The 16480-nt window shown below is 41.8% G+C and overlaps 1 protein-coding gene across 1 annotated transcript in view; it reads left to right on the top strand.

The window, feature by feature from the left end:
- LOC124254640 (rho GTPase-activating protein 26-like) overlaps positions 1 to 16480 on the top strand; it is a 99787-nt gene that overhangs the window by 66610 nt on the left and 16697 nt on the right. Inside the window, exons 14-21 of the mRNA XM_046688483.1 lie at positions 8028 to 8084; positions 10110 to 10188; positions 11012 to 11045; positions 12040 to 12102; positions 12345 to 12419; positions 13580 to 13667; positions 14538 to 14596; positions 15350 to 15455. Of these exons, the coding sequence (XP_046544439.1) occupies positions 8028 to 8084; positions 10110 to 10188; positions 11012 to 11045; positions 12040 to 12102; positions 12345 to 12419; positions 13580 to 13667; positions 14538 to 14596; positions 15350 to 15455 (561 nt within the window). The remainder of the gene's footprint in view (positions 1 to 8027; positions 8085 to 10109; positions 10189 to 11011; positions 11046 to 12039; positions 12103 to 12344; positions 12420 to 13579; positions 13668 to 14537; positions 14597 to 15349; positions 15456 to 16480) is intronic.

Here is a 16480-nt window from a genome sequence, read left to right as displayed (position 1 = left end):
CACATTTTGAGCAGTTGTATGTTCTGGTGCCGATTTCTCGAAACAAACTTAAGTCTGAGTTTTGACTTAAGTTCAAATTTTTACTTAAAATTTGAGAAAATGCATTTCCCAGAATGAACTGAAATTGATAATAAACTCAAACATAGTAAACAACTTGAGTTTGGTGAATACAATACTTAAGTATTTTGGGCGTTTTTATTTAAAAAATGCAGCTGAGTTCAAAATTCAGCTGTTTCAAATAGTCAAACTCAGTTTGAAATTTGAGTAAGAACTTAAGTTTGTTTCGAGAAATCGGGGCCTGATGCATGCATGTTACAGAGATGCTAACCCCTCTGATTTCGGCAGAGTTACTCCGATTTTTAAATACAAAATCTGCTGTCCGATTTCTCTTTTAAAAATTCTGATTTATTTTTTACTGTATACAATTTTGTAAATTTTTCCTTATCCTGACTCATGCTCTTTTGCTTGTCTTCTTCTTCTTGCGAACATAGTGGAACACTTGTATCTCCTTATTTGAAGCTCCCTTCAAAATAAAATCACTAATTGGTACTCACCACGAGTTGCTCCCCTTTGTCTCCCCTGGCGGGAAAAGGTGTCGCCACCCTCTGGCCATGTGCTTCACTCTCTCCTTCTTCGCCCAGTGAGCAGGATGTGAGAGCGCCTTGTGTCTCCTTACACACATATCCTTTGATAATCTCTTAGTTTTTACCTCTCATAGGTTACTATAGAGGTATAGCTAGTATCCTTTACTATTTGTATTGATTAATTATCGTATTTCTACTGTTTATTCACGTGTATTCGTGATTGTTCAGCTAGCTTTACGTTCATGAAAATCTGTACGATTTGTAGATTACGTTTTCTGCCTCCGATCCACATGTAATATGCCCTAGTTGTTCCCTAGCCCGTTCTACGTTTAATTCACGTTGCAGTTACTGCATTAATTTATCTCATTCTGCATTTAATAAATATCATCTTTGCGTCTTAAGACGTGCTGCAGATAGATCACGCAAAACAAGGGCAAAACATGGCAGAGAGTCCAGATATTCCTTCCAGTCAGCTGCTAGCGATCGACCCTCTCCGCCTGGTGTTCTGCTAGAGACCCCGCGGCAGAGGAACGTGGGACGCATGATCCGTTACCTGAAAAGAAAAGCGACCGGCCTCCCCAGACATCCCGTCATTGCAGACTAAGTCTAAGAGGGCCTCATCGCCGTCTCAACGCAGATTGAGGACACCAGGGCAGCGCCAGACTTCCAAAGGGAAATTCACGAAGACAGCAAGAACTTTCAGCCGAGATCGTTCCAGCAGCAGAGTTGGGCCTCTACGATGATCAGCCGATAATCATCCCGACTTTCACGGCAGAAGAAGCAACCGGTGTCAGCGACTGTGACTTCTGCAGAGATCTCCATGCAGCCTGATGCCTCTACACCGACGCCAGACGCCATTGATGTGAACCCCATCGCAGAAAAGACGCCGACGACTTCGGCCACAGATCATCCCAGAAGACATGATGCGGCAGATTATGAACATCATGGAGGACCACTACAAACTGCGCAGCAGGGTCCGAAGCCAGCGAAGGCTCCAACGTGAGACAGCACCCCAGAGGCACCCCCCCGCCAACGAGCAGCCAAGACGATGTCACCTTCGCGAAGGAAGTCCCGCACCACCTTGACGAAGGACCTAGATGTACAGCCTTCGCCGAAGGCCTTCGGAGAGATCATCACCATCTTCGATTTCATCTCTAGATATGGACTCAGACCATCAGACATCACGGAAGCCTTCGCTGAAGGTCATATCATCGATCCCGGACCGGACGCAATGAAGCTTCGCTGGCATTCGGCGAAGGACATATGATTCCAGATCTTCATCGTCTAGAAGAACATCGAGGACTGCCAAGAGCTTCGCTGGCTATCAACATTCACCTCACAAGTCTCCGAGAAGATCATCCCATAGACGATCTCCACCGCTTCATCACCAGGTCGATCACCCATCAGATCTCCACATAGAGCGCGCTACAAGTCAACTAGATCGCCACAAACCTCATCAGATATACAGACAGCTACACGCAGTCCCGAAGAGCATCTACAATTTATTAATGATGATGGTTTTGAGGATGATGGAGGAATCATATTTTCTGATGCAGAGATACGGTATTGGATGGTCAATAACCTAAATCTCACATCACCATCTAAAAGTGGCAATACAGCTCAGACGTATTTGATGAAGGAAGATGATCCAGATGCAATCACTCTACCCCGACGACCGACCCGATTAGGCAGTGCCACAGAATCTAGATGCAGCTTTCAGAAAGCTACGAAAGTTCAGATACCACATCTACCCAACTTTCAAGCCAAGAAGTTCTCCACGATAACATGGACTCCTTCTACAAGGCCCAGGACATCGATGAGAACTATAAGATCATCAGCGATGTAAAGAACAAGATTTACAAGATGGATGATCGCAAGTTGGCTCATATAGAAACCATGACGAGAGGCGATGTTCTTTGGGTTAAATAGATCTAGGACGATCAATGAGACTCTTATTACTAGATTCCGGGATTCCACGACGGAAGATGATAGAATGATTTATTCTGCCTTACTTATGCAAAAGAAAGATCAGCAGTTTTTAACGGATCATCTTACATCTGTTTCAGCAGCACTGACCTTAGCTCGTCGTCAAGGCCTCCTCGCCTCCTGTAATTGGGGGGAGAACTTTACAGCCCCACTTTATACAGCCCCGTGGTCGACAACATCCATCTTTGACGGAGAAATCGACAAGGTCGCCAAGGAAGTCTCTAAGGATTCCAGGGAAGTCCTTATGATTAGATCGATGGACACACTAGCCAGCGTCATTCGTCAGACTTCACAAAGATACTCAGGCAGATCTAAGTTCACGGGCCTACAAAGAGCAAGAGACAGGAAGATAGCCAGCTCTAGAGGTAAAGATTCTTTTCGTCGCCCATATGGCAACTATAGAGGAGGATCAGGAAGAGGCAGGACACCCAGAGGTTCCCGCAATTATAGACGCTGAAACACAGGTTCGGAACGACTGGAGTCTTCCACCCCCAGCCGTTCCAGTACAACCAGCTCAAGTGGGTGGACTTCCAACTACACTGGGAAAACTGGGGAATACTGCAAGATCCTTACGCTTCCAACATTATTCAACACGGATTTCGTGATCCTCTACAGGACAAGCCTCCGCTGACAATCAAACCCCCAAGTTCGACATTTACAAGCGCAACAACTACCAAAGATAAAAGAGGCTGTCTCATCACTCCTATCCAAACAGGCCATAGAAGTAATAGATCAAGCAAACGTCAACCAGGTTTCTACTCCCCAGTTTTCCTAGTTCCCAAGAAAAACTCCACGGAGAAATACAGACTCATCTACAACATGAGCTTTTTCAACAAGAACTATCTACGCAAAACCACCGGTTTTCAAGATGACATTTACCTCAGTTACGCCAGATGATTCGGCCCTATGGACTACATGGGCAGCATAGATCTACAGGATGCCTACTTGCACATCCCCATTCATCCCGATTCCAGGAAATACCTACGATTTACTCTAGAAGGGCTACATTACCAGTGGAAAGTACTCCCATTCGAATATCATCAGCCCCTGGCTATTCACTGAGGATAACTTAAACCGATTATCAAATTTCTACATCGCAAGGGGCTATGAGTGCGCTTTTACCTCGACGACGGGATACAAGTAGATCAAGATCCACTCGCTCTCAAACTACAGTTAAATTACATCATAAAGCTACTAACACAACTAGGTTGGTTAGTAAACTTATACGCAAGTCGGACCTAGTACCATCGCAAAGACCTACAGTTCCTAGGTATTCGATTCATCACAAATCGCAACCGTATTATGGTACCAGAAGACCGTTGGCTCAAGATACAACAGACCATTCCACCAGCTCTACTCTCCCGTTACCACTGCGACAATGGCAGAGCCTACTAGGTCTTCTCACATCAGCCCAAGACATGACTGTCACAGGCAGATTACAGTTACGCCCCTACAGGTCCTCATCAACGACATCTCTACGATGTACAACCATTCAGTCTACCGAAACATCTCAGACCACATCTACTATGGTGGACCAAGAAATCGAATGTTCAGAAGGGATTTGTTTAGCAGAGCAGGAATACAAAACCCATCTGTATGTAGATCGCTGTTACTCCAAGGTTGGGGAGCTCATCTCACCAACCACACGATATCAGGGTTATGGAATCAGCAAGAATGCAAACTCCATATAAACAGTCTAGAAATGAAAGCTGTAATCAACGCCATTCTACATTGGAGCACATTTCTACAAAATGCCACTTAATGATCCATACAGACAATTCGACAGTGGCGTTTCTACATAAACAAGCAAGGCTCAACGAGATCGATGAACCTTTTGAACCTAAGCTTTCAACTGTTCGATTTAATACAAGATCTAAATCTACATGTCAGAGCAGTGCACATTCCCCGAGCCAGAAATATACTAGCAGACGCTCTCTCGCCTCATCTACCATCACCCGACAGAGTGGATGATCAACCGGGAAATTTTTGCACAGATAATCAAGCAATTAGAGCGCCGCTTAATAGACCTATTCGCCACGCCAGATTCAACAATCAGCTACCGACATTCGTGGTCACCAGTCCCAGACCCCTGCTTTGGGCAACGGACTTAAGTCTATCATGGAAGGCCTTCACGCGACGCTGCTTCCAGCCAGCAATAATAATCAAGCATTACAGAAAATCAGACAAACACAGAGCCTTACAACTCTTCTTTTGGTTGTTGCTTCTACTGGTCAAGCCAGAACGGTTTCCCATACTAATTCAAGAAATCGGTCAACCAACACTGGAGCTACCCAAGCGCCGAAACCTGTTAATTCATCCTCACACCAAACAAGTGCACGGAAACCCAGCAATGTTCCAACTACACGATGGACTGTATACAAATGTGTTTAAACAAGAGAGGATATTCTGCCAGGGCTGCAAAAGCAGTCACGCTTTGCCTTACGCTACTCAACTCGTAACTTGTACCACATCAATAAGTGGCACAGTTTCAAAAATTATGCAACAAAGAAAGGGTTTACAGCAAGAGAGGCTTCACAACCTCAAGTGGCAGACTATTTGTGTTACCTACGCCAAAACAAACATTTAAAAGGTTCAACGATATCAACATATCTTGCCGCTTTAGCTCTGTAATCACCATGAGAACGGGTGTCAAATTGACAAGATCTCCAGAGTTACTGGCCTTACTACGAGCTCCGATTGAGGACCAAAAGCGAAGTTCCACGCCCAGCTTGGGATCTGAATGTAGTGTTACAACACCTCACGTAGTGAGGTCTATGAACCCTTTGAATCGACAAACTTTGAATTTCTCTCACAGAAAACATTGTTTCTAAGTATCGCTAGCCACAGCAGCAAGAATGTCTGAAATTCACGCCTGATTACTTAGAGGATACAGTTTGATGACAATCATAACACAGCACACCTCGGATTAAGATGGGATTTCATTGCAAAGAATCAACTGCCAGGTCAACCAGACAGATTATTCCACATCCCGGCGCTATCCTCTATTCTCGATCACAAGATACACAAGACCTATCACTGTGTCCGTAAGAGCCAAAGTTTATTTACTTAATTTATCCAAAACAAGGAGAAGATTTCTCAAACGCTTATTCATCCCATTATCGCCACTTAATCAAACAGAAGTGTCACGACCACAATATCTATTTGATAAGGACTGTCATTCTCCTCAGGCCTACAAGGCAGCAGGCTTGGACCCACCAACAGCATCAAATCCACATGAGATCAGGGCACTGGCCTCTACCCTCGCCTCTACACGGTAACTGTTCCTTGAACACGACATTATGGAAGGATGCTATTGGAAATCTAACATGGTATTTGCTAATCACTACCTAAGAGACATCACTACAGAAGATGTCTCTGGTGCATTCACCATTTCGACCACTGGTCCTCGCCAGCAACTGACAGTCCCTCAGAGGGCTTAAAATATTAGCCTCACAAGATTAATATGTATTTTATACATACTCATCTAGCTTATAACTCTAAGGAGTTTTAGGGCTATGTATATATGTTCAGCTTAAGTATTCTACCTTAAGCATATACTTGATATAGTCAATTTCAGTGCCTCTATCAGAGTCACCTATATATATATATATATAATTTATATGTATTGTTCAATATATTCATAATGTAATTCCCTTTAATGGCTTTATATAACCTATGGTTTTCTTATACAGGAAACATCCTAAATCTAAGGCTTCATGAAGTTCCCCAGAGGGGATATTACAGTATATCTATACAAAATCACTAATTATAAATCCAAAGTATTCTGTTACCCACCTCCGTTCAGTGAGGGATGCTACATAGTTAAAGAGCATGAGTCAGGATAAGGAAAAATATGTAATTTTAGAGTAAAATTGATATTTTATACTTATCCTGACTCATGAGGTTAGCTCTCCCATCCTCCCCTACATAACACTTTGGATTTCCCTGTAATTCAAGTGTTGGGCTCGCTAAATCAGGAGAGAGTGGAGCACATGGCCAGAGGGTGGCGACACCTTTTCCCGCCAGGGGAGACAAAGGGGAGCAACTCGTGGTGAGTACCAATTAGTGATTTTATTTTGAAGGGAGCTTCAAATAAGGAGATACAAGTGTTCCACTATGTTCGCAAGAAGAAGAAGACAAGCAAAAGAGCATGAGTCAGGATAAGTATAAAATATCAATTTTACTCTAAAAATTACATTTTTGTCACCGGTGATTTATTTGAGTGAACACTAGTAAAAGCATTCAGAAACTTAGCGTGTGATCCTTTGGGTGTCGATTGTGTATATTGCGTGTTATTGAAGATGAAGTTTCACAAAGTTTTTCTGAACGCATGTCATAGTATGTGTGAAAGTGAAACAAAATGGCAGAGCCGACCATACGCTCACCCCCAACTCACACCATGGGTGATCAGGCCTGGCTTTCAGCCAGTCATGACTCTGTTTTCCTTAGATTGTTGGGTTGGGTTCTCTGATGTTATTAGTTATAACCCTTTGAACAATATGGGGAGGTGGGTAGCCTTGTGGTTAAAGCTTTCACTCGTCACACTGAAAACCCGGGGATTCCCCACATGGGTACAATGTTTGAGGCTCTTTTCTGGTGTACCCTATCATATTGTGGGAATATTGCTGAAAGCAGCATAAAACTAGACTCATTCACTCTTTGAATATTATACTGTGTTCCCTTATGTTTTATTACCCACGTGGTCAGCGTATTGGTAGTTGCATACTAATCTCATACGTCACACGAGTGTCGTATCGCGTTGACCTGTGTCGTAATGACTTGACCTGAGATTCTAACGATTTGATTGGATAACCAATGACCTCTCAATTAGGTCACATTCTGACGTAACTATATTTAAATTCATAACAAACACGTGAATTCATTCATTCTACAACTTAAATGCATTATGGGAATCTAAACATTGCACACGTTGCCGTGTCGCTGTTTAATTGTGAGTTGAACTGAGACATTATATCCGTCGAAAAAACATAAATGCAATGTTTCCACCAGTGATGTTAGCCGAATGAACCAACTGCAAACCAAGAAACAGGGTGCTACGGAGTAGTTTACTGTAGGAGGCTGTACGAGGTGATGACAACTGACATGCATCATGATGTCGGTTACCAAGGCAGTGACGTCATTACAGTGTGACGTCATGCAAATATTGTACTACAGTACAAAACTCTTCCGCAACCTCTTTATGAAACCGGTTCGGTTTGAAGCCATAAAAATAACAAAACTACGCTTATCTTTTCAATTTAATGCATGTAAGACGGGTAATAAAATAAATACTGACACTGGTTCATTACATATGACATTCGCGATCATTACATACGCCATTATACCATAAAGGACACTCATTTCGTGATAATTCGTATGTAATGAGACCTCGTGTAGTATTCTCTCTGTATCACCTCATCATCGTCACTTGTTGAATTATGACTGCTCTTCTTTCAGACGTGCCTCAGATTCCATAGAGAAACGTTTCTGCTTTGATCTAACAGTGAAAGAAAAGTGAGTACATTTATCATGCAAGTTTACCACATGGTAACTGTTTGGAAGCATATATTTCCTCATCAGGTGGTGTTATGCAGGAGATAGATACATGGAAGTTGTCAAGTTTCACATTAAAATACAGGAATGTGTTAAGTGCAGTTCCTCATTTCGTACAGAAATGTCATGGTAAGTGCTCATAAGACCGGGGCAGTACTGCAGGGTTCCACAATAATATAATATGTAAATGAAGTATTTCTGGTATAAAGGTCTTGTTGAAAGAGGGCATTGTGCTGTAAATCTGTGCTGTAAATCTGTGCCTGTACCCTAGGTATCCCCAGTGATATATTCTGTAAGTATGTCTAGTACTAAGATTGTATAGACTGACATGGTTTAGTTGGTTTGAACTTGTTGGTACAGAATGGAACCGTGTACAGCATGCCACTTGAGAAAGAGTGGAATCTGTTTTTATAATATTATGAATTTGAATGGGAGGTTAGAGAAGATTTTTACCTGGCAATAACTGATAACTTCTTTGATGGGCATTTTAGAAGTTGAGTTGATGAAGAATAATGACAATTATTATGGATATACAACTTCATGTACATAGTTGGAATGAAACAGGTAATGTACACAAGAAATATATTGATTACTTTATCAAGTGATGGTAGCCATCACATCCAACGACTCTTGAAGCAGCAAGCTGACATAGACGTCACCTTCCAAAGGGCAACAGCATCGAGAACCTCTTGCAGGCCACAGGAAGACCTAGGTTGTCCCAGAAGCAAGACCCCTCAGGTGTGGTTTACCACATAGAATGTGACTGCGGTGACTCCTATGCTGGAGAAACATCAAGGCCACTCACCCTCAGGATCAAGGAACACCAGGCTTCAGTTAGGAAAAATTATTCTAAATCAGCCATTGCCGACCACATCAAAGCCCATCCTAACCACACCATCAAATGGGACAAGACCAAAACCATTATAAAGAACCAGTCAGACTACAAAATTCGTAAACTTTTGGAAGCAGTACACATCAAGAAGATAGGACCCGCCCTCAACAGAGATGAAGGATACTACATTCCCAATGCCTACCATCACTTGATAAAGTAATCGATATATTTCTTACCTGTGTACATTACCTGTTTCATTCCAACTATGTACATCAACCCCATCCATTGTATAAACAACCACCTGGCTTCCTATCAGTTGTATAAGCTCTAATTCAGTCCTTGTATGTCACCCTACTCGCTTCCTATCAATTTACTCGATGTCTCATGCAAACGTTGTACATCAACCTCATCTATTGTATAAAGAACTCATTCCTATCTACTGTAACAACAACTCCTCTATATTATTCTGTATGTAATGTCGCCTCCACAGAATAATAGAAGTTGTATATCCATAATAATTGTCATTATTCTTCAATAACTGATAATGTGACTTTATACACTTATTAAATTTACAGTTACTATGTGCATGTGTTCACATTATCGACCACTAGTTATTCTCTTCCAGGCTTGATCAACCACATGCTGTTCACATGACATTGTAATAATGCTGATTATGACAGTAAACTATACTCAGTATCTGACTCCACTCATCATATGAAGCAAGTCGAGTAAAATAATGGTCAGTCTACGTAGCTCATAGACCGGTGAAGATCCAGGTTAGAATTGACTTTCAACAACCAATTCTTGTCGTTAGGAGGCGACTAACGGGATTGGGTGGTCAGACTCGCTGACTTTGTGGACACATGTCATCATGTCCCAATTGCGCAGATCAATGCTCATGCTGTTGATCACTGGATTGTCTGGTCCAGACTCGATTATTTACAGACTGCCACCATATAACTGTAATATTGCAGTGTGGGGCGTATACTAAACTCACTCGCTCACTCACTACTTAGCTAATGTCATAACACTTAATTCTACAGCATGTGATACTAACAGCTAACAGTTTTGGCTGAGACTGTTCATTCACTCATTTAAGGTGATAGTGTGACTGCAGACTGATGTGAATTCAGACCCCCCTCTCCTTGTTTCAGAAATGTGACCATGACTTTCCAGTGTTTGTCAGAAGAAGATAGGAAGGCCTGGATGAGTGCTATGGATGGGAAGGAACCGGTACGTCATGTGTAGTTTCCTGGCTTTGGTTTACTCTTGAAGATCTGGCCCCCATTTCTCGAAACAAACTTAAGTCTGAGTTTTGACTTAAGTTCAAAGTTTTACTCAAATTTGAGAAAATGCATTTCCCAGAATGAACTGAAATCGATATTGAACTCAAACATAGTAGACAACTTGAGTTTGGTGAATAGAATACTTAAGTATTTTGGGCTTTTTTATTAAAAAAATGCAGCTGAGTTCAAAATTCAGCTGTTTCAAATAGTCAAACTCAGTTTGAAATATGAGTAAAAACTTAAGTTTGTTTCGAGAAATCGGGGCCTGGTTAGAATTGGTCTTCAGCATCCCATGTCATAAGGGATGATTAATGGGATCGGGTGTTCAGGCTCACTGACTTGATACAAGTCATCGTATCCAAATTGTATAGATCGATGCTCAAGCTGTTGATCACTGGATTATCTGGTCAGGAGTCGATGATTTACAGACCTCCGCCATATAGCTGGAATATTGCTGAGTGTTGTGTTGAACAACAAACAAACAAATGAACAAAACTTCTTTGTTACTGACACACTGTGTATGGTCTATACTTTTTGTCTTGATGACATTCCAGTGTTTGGTGAAAAACATTCTCAGAATTTCATTATACAGTTAGATGCTTTTGAAATATATACATATAATATTTAGTATGAACTAGGTTAAATTCAATCGCTTAATGTAAACTTTTGAAGATTTTTGTGGTGATTAAGTTACTTGTTATTATCTATTATAGATGTGTGTTCATTCAGTTAGTTGCTATGAACTATTTAAGATGTGCCTCTTCTTGCAGGTGTACCATGCCCCGAAAGCAAGAAATGAAGAAGGTGAGTGATCCAAAAGAGAATTCAGACGCAGGCTTGAATAGATCACAATCTATTGCTTCTCTTATCGTAGGACGAGTCCGCCGCCATATAGCTGGAATATTGCTGAGTGCGGCGTAAAATTAAACTCACTCACTCGTAGGACGAGTCACTTGGTCATGCTGCGTGACTTGGTTAATTGTGTGCTTCCTACACACTGGCTTGTCTGGTACAGTGTTGATTTGTGTCAATCTGAAACGTTCTGTGAGCAGGATAGTACTGAAAGTATACAATTGAAAACACTCACGGTGGTTATTGTGTTTCAAACCAACAAGGAGGTATGTTTCTTATATCAACTTCCACACACTATCAGTTTATGATAAAATAAATATCTTCCTCTCATCCTGTTTCCTTAATTGCACATTGTCATGTAGTGTCAGTAGTTTAATCAGGAAAGTATGCTAACCTGTGACATCTTGTCAGGTCGCATAACACTAAGAAGTTCAGACACATGCCAGCCAGTCAATACTGTCAGCTAAAAATCGCAGTTCCAACAAAAGTAGCTTTGATGTTTGGTAATCTTAACAGAGTGTCTCAAAACTCTCCAGAGGCAGTCAAAAGCTTCAATGAACAATCTTCTTATGTGTTGTTATGAACAAACTCAGGTCTTCTGATGCCAGAATGTTCTGTTCAGCAGCAACCCTGTGGAACTCGCTCCATCTCAACCTCAAATGACCTTAAGTTTTTAATTCTATCCTCTTATTTATCATGTCGGTGCTTACAGCGTTCCCCTTTGCGGTGCGGAATTCAGCACATCATAAATATGTTATTTTTAATATTCTTAAAGCTAATGTCAGCCACTCAAAATGTGCTCATGGCGAGGAACTTTCCAGGATTTACATGCTGTTTTTAGCTGTTGTGTGCCTGTGATCAGTTTTATCAATCACCAACTCATTCTAAAAGAATGTAATACTGTATTAATGTGATTCGTGTTTATGATTCCATCTGGTTCTTGCAGCCTTCCTAGACGATGTTGGTTTCACATTTGTGAAGAGATGTCTGGCAGCGGTTGAAACGAGGGGTAAGATGGTCTTTCAGTCCATGTTTAGTGTTGTATGTTATTGACAATCAGTTGCATATGGTTTTATAGATATAAACATGACAAATTTTGTATTATCTTTATATTATGAGGTCTTATTCACCCAAAATACTGTAGATTTGTGTCCCTTTGCCTTGTCAGGATGTGATAATCTGGTTTTGAATCCCAAATGCTGTTACTGAAGTACTGACTCACTGATATAATGCTTTATCTCCCTGCATCAGGTCTTCAGGAACAGGGGCTGTACAGAGTGGTGGGCGTCAACTCTAAAGTCAATAGGCTAATACAGATGGGTTTAGGTAGGTCTGGCCGTGTTATCATTTTCCTACTCTCCCACTCAAGCCAGTGCTTCAGATTGTAAAGGAAAACACAGAACTTTGAGCAAACATCCACTGGAAAGAGTCTATGGAGATTTCAGAATACACTAGGTCCCCAGCGTTTGCTGGTTGTAATATACTGAACAACATTAGAAAGGCTCCACCCATATAATACGAAATATCTCCGTCAGACTGAAATGTACCTATGATGTAAAAACCTTGGAGTCAACTCTGTGTGCAGACTCTTTCAGTGTTGTCACAACCCCTAGTGTACAGTACACAACTCTGTGCACTTAAAAGAACCCACGAATCCGTTGTTATATGACCAGATGGTGGCCACATGAATACGTGCAAACACCTAGTTGCGGGTACAGCAACGTGCAGTGAACTTGGACAAAGTACTGTGACTATGTGTCCCAGTCCACCCAGCTGTGAATGGGTGCCTCGTAAGGATGGGAAAGCCACATTAACTCGGTGCTCCTAGTGGCTGCAAGAGTTGTATACTCCTCAGGGAGTTGAGATTGATAATACGATGTGACGTTGAGATTGACATCCAATGATCGAGGTGAGATTGACATCCAATGATGTCTTTGACTTAGGAACAACTACCAGCGCCTTGAGCATGCACTAGTATCCTGGATGTGTCCGCTATATAAATATCCAATAATAATAATAAATAATAATAATAATGTCTGAGCATCATCAGTGCATTTTAGTGTGGTGCGTTTCTAATGTTGTTCAGTATAGATACACGAACTGATCCATTAGTCTTCCTCAGTGACTTGGCTTCTTTTGCTTCATTACAACCTGACAGTTTGGATTGTTGCTCACAATATTAATCACTTGAATTTCTGATCCAGATTTGATTATCATTAAGCTGGAGTATTGCCGAGTGCTGCAAGTACAAGCAAACAAACATTATTTTCATTTAAGAGTTACCAATAAGCTTTGCAATGGTATGCAAATATGAAGCAGCTTATCAAGTTACTAAAACAGTCTGAGCAAGGTTGATTATGATTGAAATACACACCACTTCTAATGTTTCTATTTCACCAGTTACAACACCGTAATGGTGAATTGTCTCCCTTTATCGTAGAGACTCAGGATCTTGTGTCATTCATTGTTTTACTTGTGTGCCACAGACAGGAGGAAATCAGACAAGATACAGCTGGATGATCCTACTACTTGGGAAACCAAGACAATCACTAGTGCTGTGAAAAATTACCTCAGGTAAGTCTATGGTCACTATTGTTGTTATCTAGTCTGTATGTCCATCTGCTTCCATGGTCAAGTGAATAGTGTCTGTCCAGAGAACCTGGTCATACCAAAAGATGTTCAAAGATTGAACATGAATTTGCCCTGCTCAGTATGTATAAAACAAGGACTGGTCTACAAAGAGTCTGTCTACTGTAGGTTAACCATGGGTTAAGAATTGGGATTAAAAGGATCGATTACCCACATGGGTACAATGTGTGAAGCCTATTTCTGGTGTCCTCTGCCATGATATTACAGGAATATTGCTAAAAGCGGCGTAAAACTCACTCACTCTACCTCATCAACAAATGACTTTTACATTGTGTGCCTAGCTCTGAGAAAGTGTCTTTCTAGTGTCCTGTATCATTGTCTGATAATTCTTCCCTTAACTTGATAATGCGTCCTGAAGTTCCTGAATGTTGCTTTTGTTATCCCCACAACGCGTTTTGCGGGGGGTATTAAAATGGACTCCGTCCGTCCGTCTGTCCGTCCATCCGTCCATGCACATTTGTCTTTTCCGGAGCAGAACTCTAAAACCGTTCACTATTTCATCACCAAACTTGGCACATAGATTGGTCTGGTGGTGTACTGGTGCCTTTTGGTAGTTTTGGAATTCTGAATAAAATATTTTAGGCATTTCCATGGCAACAAGTTTGACTTAGACTGAAATTGGTGGTAGTGCTCTTTTCCGGAGCTGAACTTTGAAAACCTTTCAATACTCTCCTTCCACTTTTCTATATACACACCTAAATATTTAACATAATCATAACTCGTAGACATAATCATGAAGAGTATTTTGCCATTGTGGGGGATATTGATGACTTTGTCTTCTTGTTGTATTTGCAGGTCTCTACCCGAACCACTGATGTCTTTCAAGCTTCATGAAGAGTTTATCAAAGCAGCAAGTAAGCTCCAGTTTATGACATGTTGATATTTGGAACAAATTACATTTAGTGCCACTGTGGGTGGTATAAGTTAATTATGGTATGGTTATGCATGCAATGTATGCCAGTATTAAAGCCTAGTGCAGTCTTTCCCCAAACCTTTCGAGTCTACCCCAGGCACTAAACATCTGCCTGTATACAGAAGTAGCTTCCAGTATGTATAACTTTAATATATGGCCTATTTGGTGTATAACTGGTGAGTGAATCGTCACTGGACATTGGGTTAAGATGAGAGGTTGAAGTCACAAAACATCTATTTCCCTTTGGATGATTTATGACAATACATGAACTGTTAGGTACTTGAATGTTTCATCTGCTGTTGTTGTTTCATGAGCCTTGTGGTGATTGAGCTGTTACGGTATATTAACTCCTGCCTCGAGATGGGGTTTGAGTGGTCACTCTGTCTGAATGATCATGTCACTGTGCCCGGAGGACGTAATTAACTCCTGTTCACAAATTGGAGATTGGGTGGTCAGAATGACCGAGTAGAGCTCTTAGATTTTGCACCTCAGCATCTATCTGATGATATTCAGTCTGTCAACCACTGGATACCTTAGTCTTGTATGGATCATTTCCAGGTCACTGTGACATAGCTGTAATATTGTCCACTGAGGTGACAATAACATTCTACTAAAGAAATGTTTTTGTGTTGAAGATAAAACTGAATGAGTACAGACTACTTATATCCACCCATCCATGGCTGATGTGTTTCAGAGCAAGAGTCAAAGACATTGAGAATTCTGGATATTCACAAGTTGGTTCATCAGCTGCCCGAGTCAAACTTTGATATGTTGGACCTGCTTCTAAAACATTTGCATAGGTGAGTGGAGTTAGTTTTCTCAAAATCTAAACACTTGGTGGTTCTGTGTTCGAATTGGCCCGCAGTAACTCTATGCAACAAAATGGATGAAGTATTTATCTTTTATGGCAACATCAATTATTTACTTGTCTATACCAGAGTCAATCATTGACCGCACCCTGTCGTATGACGGGGGCAGGGGGTAGCCTAGTTGCTAAAAGCGGCATAAAACCATACTCACTCACTTCACTGTCGGCGGTCGTCAGGGGTAGCCTAGTTGCTAAAAGCGGCATAAAACCATACTCACTTCACTCACTGTCGTATGACGGGGCAGTGGTAGCCTAGTGGCTAGCGGTAAAACCTTACACTCAGTGGCTAAAAAAGCGGCATAAAACCTTACTCACTCACTTCACTGTCGTATGACGGGGTCGGGGGGTAGCCTAGTGGCTAAAAGCGGCATAAAACCATACTCACTCACTTCACTGTCGTATGACGGGGTCGGGGGGTAGCCTAGTGGCTAAAAGCGGCATAAAACCATACTCACTCACTTCACTGTCGTATGACGGGGTCGGGGGGTAGCCTAGTTGCTAAAAGCGGCATAAAACCTTACATTACTCACTTCATTCACTGTCGTATGACGGGGTCGGGGGGTAGCCTAGTGGCTAAAAGCGGCATAAAACCTTACTCACTCACTTCACTGTCGTATGACGGGGTCGGGGGGTAGCCTAGTGGCTAAAAGCGGCATAAAACCATACTCACTCACTTCACTGTCGTTGCTATGATGGGTCGGTATGAGGGGGGGTAGCCTAGTGGCTAAAAGCGGCATAAAACCATACATACTTCACTTCAGCTTCACTCACTGTCGTATGACGGGGTCAGGGCGGGGCTAGCCTTGTGGCTAAAAGTGGCATAAAACCATACTCACTTCACTTCACTGTCGTGATGGGTCGGGCCTAGCTAGGTATAAAACCTAGTGGCTAAAAGCGGCATAAAACCATACTCACTCACTTCACTGTCGTGATGGCTGAAATATTGCTGAAGCTGAA

Source organism: Haliotis rubra, unplaced genomic scaffold (genome assembly GCF_003918875.1).
Source record: "Haliotis rubra isolate DU_JTF1 unplaced genomic scaffold, ASM391887v1 Scf579, whole genome shotgun sequence".
NCBI classification, from domain to species: domain Eukaryota; kingdom Metazoa; phylum Mollusca; class Gastropoda; order Lepetellida; family Haliotidae; genus Haliotis; species Haliotis rubra.
The sequence above is the reverse complement of the archived record's forward strand: the minus strand, read 5'-3'. Positions and strand labels throughout refer to the sequence as shown.